This window comes from Tupaia chinensis, unplaced genomic scaffold, assembly GCF_000334495.1.
Source record: "Tupaia chinensis unplaced genomic scaffold, TupChi_1.0 Scaffold000279_1, whole genome shotgun sequence".
In the NCBI taxonomy this organism is placed as follows: domain Eukaryota; kingdom Metazoa; phylum Chordata; class Mammalia; order Scandentia; family Tupaiidae; genus Tupaia; species Tupaia belangeri.
The window spans coordinates 2,323,955-2,331,651 of NW_006159762.1; the positions used below are offsets into that span (position 1 = coordinate 2,323,955).

General features: G+C 42.7%; 1 protein-coding gene across 3 annotated transcripts in view; it reads right to left on the minus strand.

The window, feature by feature from the left end:
- Positions 1-7,697, minus strand: part of RSPH10B (radial spoke head 10 homolog B) — a 55,091-nt gene that overhangs the window by 39,700 nt on the left and 7,694 nt on the right. For all 3 annotated transcript variants that reach the window (XM_006150182.3, XM_027772516.1, XM_027772517.1), the window contains exons 4-7: positions 7,242-7,310; positions 5,148-5,321; positions 3,976-4,061; positions 1,474-1,594 (exon numbers count right to left, since the gene is read on the minus strand). In XM_006150182.3, coding sequence (XP_006150244.1) covers positions 1,474-1,594; positions 3,976-4,061; positions 5,148-5,321; positions 7,242-7,310 — 450 coding nt within the window. The remainder of the gene's footprint in view (positions 1-1,473; positions 1,595-3,975; positions 4,062-5,147; positions 5,322-7,241; positions 7,311-7,697) is intronic.

Here is a 7,697-nt window from a genome sequence, read left to right on the forward strand (position 1 = left end):
GTGACCATCCCCCCTGGGGGGTGATTTCTCACTTTCTGTCTCTCTGTCTCTCTCTGTCTGTCTGGCGAGCGCACGCGCCCTATAGCAAAAACCTCTCAAAAAGAAAAAATCAGGAACAGTATAAGATATCCCCTCTCCCCACTCCTACATGATACTGGCAGTATTACCTAGATAGTGCTACACAGCAAGGGAAAAGACATCAAATACAAATTTGAAGGAAAGATAGAAAGCTTGGCCACCCCAATTGCACTGCAATTAGGCACTGTGCAGAGGAAGCTGGAACCATATGGCTGACTGGGGTTTGAGTCTTGGCTCTGTTTCCCTTTATCTCTCTCTCTTTTTTTTTTAAGAATTATTTTATTTATTTATCTTTTTGTCACATGAGTTTTGCCAGAGAAGGACAGAGAGCGAGCGTGAGAGAGTGAGAAAGCAAGCCGCCAGCCAGGTCCAGAACTTGAACCTCAGTCAGCTGCCTTAACCACCACGCCACCTGCTGGCCCCTCTCTTTATATCTTTCTCATGTGTGTGCACACATGTGCCCTCTGCCATAAAAAATATGTATATTAGGAAATTTAAGGGTTGGCTCTGTGGCCTACTGGTTAAGGGAGCCAGAGTCTACATGGTCAACATCATGGTTCAAATCTGAGCCTTAGCAGTTAAGAAAACGCACTCTGCGCATGTATCTTGTGACAATTTTTTTTAAAATTCAGTAAGATGGCTTTTCGGGACCAGCAGTTGGCGTAATGACTATGTTTCTGGACTCCCATGTGGTCGACCGTGGTTCAAGTCCTGGACCCGGTGGCTTAAACTAATGCCGGGCACATGTACGTACATGCCCAAGATCCTGAGAGGAGAATGGAGGAGAAGGGATTGGGGCGTGGCCATCCCCCCGGGGGGTGATTTCTCACCTTCTGTCTCTCTGTCTCTCTTTGTCTTTCTGGCAAGCACACGTGCCCTATAGCAAAAACCTCTCCAAAAAAAAAAGGATGAAAAAGTTGACTGTATTTGCAAACATGAATAGCTATATGGAAAATCCCAAAGAATCTACAAAACTGTAACTAGACTGTTACGTGAGTTTAGCAAGGTCTGTAATTACTGGGTCAATATATAAGGTATTATCAGAAAATTCTAGTTATGTAAACTATATAAAATTGACCATATAAAGTTTTTTTTTTCTGATCAAGATATCCATAGCTTCTGAAGTATAAATAATAAATCAGTCCTCATGAGCACTATGTGAATTTATGCCTTTGCCAATGGCTGAACTTAGCTTGTGTGTGAGACCACTAGAGAAAACTAATAAAATAGCAATAAAAAAGTACTGTTGAGACCATGAGTAGTAATTTGAGTGTCTGAATTTAGCAGAGTTTAAATTTCAGATTGCCATACAATATCATTCCAAATAAGCTATGTGCTGTGATTAACAGAGCATCCACTTCTGGGTAGAAACTGCTGAGCTGGGCTAGCGCGTACCTGGACTCCCCGCTCCCACTGGCCGGTGTACTCTTCATTGGTTGTCAGCCACCTCATCCTCCCCTCCCCATGGCGCATGTTGTCTTCCCACTGGCCTTCGTATATATTTCCAGATTTGTAACTAGGACAAATGAAAACAATCAGTTGCTTCACAGACAGGTACCTTTAAACTTTCTTTTCAGCTTCTTTCCAAACACCCTTGAAAAAATCTAAGCCTTGCATATATACGTCCTTATCTATGTTTAAATTCTTTTTCACTATTATTACTTTATTGAACTTTATTTATTTATTTTAATTTGACCAGACAGGAATAGGGAGCGAGAGAGAGGAGAAAAAGCAAGGCACCAGGTCTGGGACTCAAACCATGGTCAGTCATATGGGAGTCCAGCACCCTTAACCATCATGCTATCTGCTGACTCCCTATGTTTAAATTCTATGGATAGGCATGTGGTCATTAAAATAAAAAGTCATTTTAGGGAAAAGAATAATATTTTTATTAACCTTGTGATTACTTTTTCTAATTACTTTGTAAAAAATTGATTATTTGTCAGAGGGTAACATGTGCTCACCAGAGACACAGAAAGAGAGAGAAAGCACACTCCCATGGAGGGTAGACATGCCACAATCCCTTCTCTGTTTCTCTTCCCTGTCAATATTTTGGGCGAGGACACACATGCACTTGTAATGCTTTTCAAGCCATTGGGCCAGGACTCAAACCACAGTTAACTAAAGGGTCAACCCAAAGTTCCTAATTATTTAATAAAAAGACAAAGTAGAATAGAGTGGATTTCGTCTTTTAAAAATAATCCCTATAGTATTATGATTAGTTAATATTTTGCCCCCCAATATTTTAATCCTTAAAATATTTGACTTGGGACTGACCAGCAGATGGCATAATGGTTACATGTTGGACTCCCACGTAGTCAACTGCAGTTCGAGTCTTGGACCCAGCAGCTTAAAACTCCACCAGGTGCGTGTGTGTGCGTGCCTACAATCCCGAGAGGAGAATGGAGAAGAGATTGTGGCATGGCCATTCCCACTGGGATGTGTGTTTGTGTGTGTGCTATCTCACTTTCTGTCTCTCCCTGTCTCTCCAGCAAAAGCAAATACCCTATAGCAAAAAACCTCTCTTAAAAAAAATTGACTCAGTAAGTCCAATCTAAATTCAAGCAAATGTGTGAGCATTCTTCAGAAAACTTACAGCTAATGGAGATCCACAAAATCATGTGGGGTGCATGTGTGTGTGTGCCCAAAATTCCAGGAGGAGGATGGAGGAGAAGGGATTGAAGCATGGTCATCCCCCCAGGGGCTGAGTTTTCACTATCCCTCTTACTGTCTCTCTCTGGCAAATGCACATGCCTTATGACAAAAACAAAAAGCAAAACAAAACATAGGACCAGCAGTTGGTGTAATGGCTATGTCACTGGACTCCCATGTAGTTGACTGTGGTTTGAGTCCTGGACCCGGTGGCTTAAGCTCATGCCAGGTGTGTGTGCGTGCCCGAGATCCTGAGAGGAGAAGAGAAGAGAAGGGATTGTGGCATGGCCATCCCCCTGGGGGGTGATTTCTCGCTTTCTGTCTCTCTGTCTCTCTCTTTCTGGAGAGCACACGTGCCCTACAGCCAAAACCTCTCAAAAAAAAAAAAAAAAAAAGGGAACACAGGTTTGCGAAAAGGCTATTTTCTTGTAGCCGACAGTGGTTCGAGTCCTGGACCCAGTGGCTTAAGAATGGAGGAGAAGGGATTGCGGCGTGGCCATCCCCCCTGGGGGTGATTTCTCGCTTTCTATTTCTCTGTCTCTGTCTTTCTGGCGAGCACATGTGCCCTATAGCAAAAACCTCTCCAAAAAAAAAAAAGGCAAAACAAAACAAAAATGGAGATCCACAAGTAATATAGGGAGCAAAAAATGGCAGCTTCCACATATAGTCAGGACAAACAGTATGACTACAGATCATGTAATGTGGTGGTGTTTTTTTACAGAAAGACAAGGCTATTTACTGAGATCAGGCCTATGGCTGTTACTTCGCCATCACTGACTCAGCCTTCTGGACTTAGCATGACTCTGCTGCACAGATTCAACACTGATTCAGCAAACATTGCATGAACACCAATACAGTGTTTTTCTAAAGTCTTCATAAAACTTTTTCATTGCTATGTTGATTATATTAGGATTAAGTTCAATATTTCATCCTGCTTAGAAAATATGTTCTCTATCATTTCTGCACCTTATCTTTATTAAAGAATTATTAATTATTTATTTAATTCCATTTATTATTATTATTTTTCTATTTGACCAGATAGAGAGAGAGGATGGGAAAGCAAGAAAGCAAGCCAACAGTTCCGAGACTTGAACTGCAGTCAGCCACGTGGAAATCCAGCACCTTTAACTACACACCACTTGCCAGCCCCCTCTGCACCTTATCTTTAAAGAGCCTAAATGAAAATGACTTGGGCCCACAAGCTCTGTCCACCCATATCCCGAATGTGGCAGTGGTCATACCTACCATCTTATGCCCCAGCCCTTTCTGATGTTGTACACCCAGTCTCCCTCATACCAGGAGGTACCCTCTTGGTTATAATAAATGGAGCCCTAAAACAAACAATATCATTTTTAAATATCAAGCCTCATAACACAAATGCTTTTTAAAATATAAAGATGAAAATGTATGAATTTTAAAAAATGCAAACTATGCAGAAGTCAACGGCATACCTAAACAAGACATATAATCCACTGTGTTTCCATTTTGCAATCAAGAAAATGGAAGGGAGAATGAGGTAACGTCAGGGCTCAATTATTCCTTAATAACAAAGTGTCACATTAAGGCACGTAATGATTACATTCATTAGATTCAGGTATATTCAATACACTCAGAAACTACTAATCAAATAAATACCTAGGAAATCCTGGCTCATTGCTATTTAAATAGCTGCCCCTTCCATGTAACTGAAGATCACTCTACTGTATGTAGAAACCATTTTGGGGGCCAGCAGACGGTGTGATGGTTAAGGGCACTGGACTCCCATATGGATGACTGTGGTTTGAGTCCTAGACTCATTTTATCCCGAGTGTAAGTGAACACATGTACTGTATGATTCCATTTACATAAAATGTCCAGATTGGGTAAAACCAGAGACACAGAAATCAGATGAGTGGGTGCCAGGGGGTGTGGGGATTGATGGGGATGGGGTTTTATTTTGGAGTGATGAAAATGATTTGAGATTAGACAGAGGTGATGGTTGCACAATGCTGTGAGTGTATTTAATGCCACACTGAATTATAAACTTTAAAATGGTTCATTTTGAGGCCAGCAGATGGTGTGGTGGTTACGCTACTGGACTCCCACATGGCCAACCGCGGTTTGAGTCCCAGACCTGGAGGCTTGACACTCACACCAGGTGCATGTGCGTGAGTGCCTAAAGTCTTGGAAGGAAAATGGAGAAGGGACTGTGGCATGGCCAGACCCCCTGGGGGGGTGATTTCTCACTTTCCCTCTTGCTGTCTCTGTCTCTCTCCCTGGGCAAGCACATGCACCCTAAAACCAAAACCTCCACAAAAAATAAAATTAAAAATAAGATTAATTTTATGCAATGTGAATTTCACCTTGAAAAAGAAAAAGTGATTATGTCCTTAACAGCCACCACTCCCTGCCCTCGGTCACATGGCTGCCTCACTGACCTTCCCGTGTCTCCTGCCTTGGCACCAGTGGCCGATGTAGGACACAGGCTGCGTGCTGCACTTGAACATACCAAATCCGTTCCTCATGCCATTTATTACTTCTCCTTCATAGGTGCTGCCATCCGGCCATGTGTACACACCATGGTTCATGGGGATGTTCTTCACAAAGTCCCCCTAAAGTAGAAAAAGAGTGACAGGAGGAAGGCTGTGAGGGAACCCAATCTTATGACCATTTGAAATATCTCCAAGATTACTGATATCATTCCTGACTCTTCCATGGAAATAGTTGAAAATCCTCCTGCTCCCCATCTCCTCCTTCCTTCTCCACTTTTCCCATCCTCTCTCACCTGATCCCTCCATTGGGTGAAACCTAGGCAGAATGACCTATGTGGAAGTGTATGCGTAGACTAAGCTCCAAGAAGCAAACAGATGACATGATAAAGTGCTGGCTTCCAATCCTGACCTCAGGAACTTTAGATGCTCAGAACCCACCTAGAAGACAGTTAACTCATTTTTCCCTCCAGGAGATTCAGATGATTCACCAGACTTGATGATCACTGAGAGAAATCCTTCTTTCTGCCTGTGGTACATCAGCATATTCTGCAGTCATGTCATTCCATGGGCCACCCGATGGGCACCTTCTAGAGAATCTGCTCCACGCAGGCGAAATCTGGAGACTGGGCAGCAGTCAGCTCAATGTGCCATAGCCCAGAGCATGGGGATCTCATGGCTATGAGATTTCCTTTAGGAACCTGAACTCACTGGAGGCAGCCAGTCAGCACAGAAAAGGAGACAGTGCAGCCCCATATGACCAGTGGCCAGACTGGGTGAGGCCAGCTGCTGCCCAAAGGATGCTTTTCCATGAAAGCCTTAATCATATCCTTCCACCTTCCTGTCTGGGCTATGCAGGGGTCTGTGCCTGCAAGAATGATCTCTCTCTTCCCAAAGACTTTCCACAGATAATGAAGCAGTGGCTGGGACTCCTTGGCAAATCACCATTAAGGGATCACAAACTTTGAATGTTGGCCATAGGTTGGAAGGTCAGATATTGCATAGAAAAGGAGTCCCCAGAAAGGCTGGCCCCAAACCATTGTTGGGTCCCCTGGACCTTTGCGGTTTCTCTGTCCCCTGGGTAGTGAGGGTCAACCCCTGCTAGGCTCTCCTGCATCTCAGTAACATGTGTCCAACCACCAGCTCCAATTAGCTGCCCTCCAGGCCTTCCGTCTGTTTCCATCATTACTTGGCTTCATTCAGATAAATGCATTATGTGCATGTTTTTAATGTCTCTGTTATCATTTATAAACACCATCATGTTAGGAGTTCTAAAATCGAGACTTGGCATAGTGTTTTAAGTACTCACATACTTTGGAGAGGGATGTGAAACTAGTAAAATCCCAAGGAGAACAAATCCACCCTAGCAATCAATTTAAAAATATACATCCCTTGGGCAAGAAGGTGGCATGACGGTAAAGGCACTGGATCCCACATGACTGACTCTGTGGTGTGAGTCCTGGATCTGGCTGCTGGAAGAACGTGCCAGGAAAGTGTGCCTTCATGCCCAAAATCCCAAGAGAAGAATGGAGGAGAAGGGACTGTGACATGGGCATGCCCCCTGGGAAGTGATTTCTCACTTTCTGTCTCTGTCTCTATCTCTGTTCAGTGAGCACCCACACCCTTTGGCAAAAAAATCTGAAAGAAACAAACCAAAAAAATGCCTCTCCACCTAGCAGGACAGATTAGGTGAAATCCACATAATGGAATACATGCTGCTAGCAAAAAAAATTAAGATATTAAAGAGAGTATATAATAAATTATTTGTGTTTGTGCTTTCCACAAATGTGGGGCTAAAAATTTAAGTGTGCTATATATGCACAGAACATAGAATACCTTTAGAGCATGTAAATGAGACCAGTAACACCAACTCCCAGTGGGCCCCATGTAGTCATGAGTTACTGTATCCTTTGGTTCTGTGACCCTTCTTTTTTTTTTTAAACCCATGTGCTGAATTACTTTAATGAAAATAGTTCATTTAATTGTGGGAATCTGGTCATTAAATTTTATAATTAATTTACACTGTAAACTTGTATATTTTACCTCATATTTTAATCCATCAGCCCAAATGTAAGTTCCTTGTCCATGCATGAGTCCTTCTGAAAACATACCCTTCAAAACAAAATGAAACAACAAACCATTAGAATGCAGGGGCTGACTTTATACAACTGCCATCCTGGCTTCAGTTCTCAGAACAAAGACTAGCATCCTGCCGTGTACATGAGTATGCTTGTCTACACAGCAGCAGGAGAACCTGCTTTGAGCTGGCACCACACTGTGGTCTGTCCTCTGCTAAGAAGGATCTCAGGAGGGGTCCAAAACTATCCAATTTCCTAAAACTTTCACCAAGCAGTCCTGTGCAGTGGTTAAAAATGAACCATAAATTCCAATCGAGCCTTCCTCTCTTAATCAAGCTACTGGAAAACTCTGAATTTCAAGATAATTGGAATACTTTCAGTTTTGCACGTTAATGTTTAAGTTTTCTTTCTTTTTTTTTTT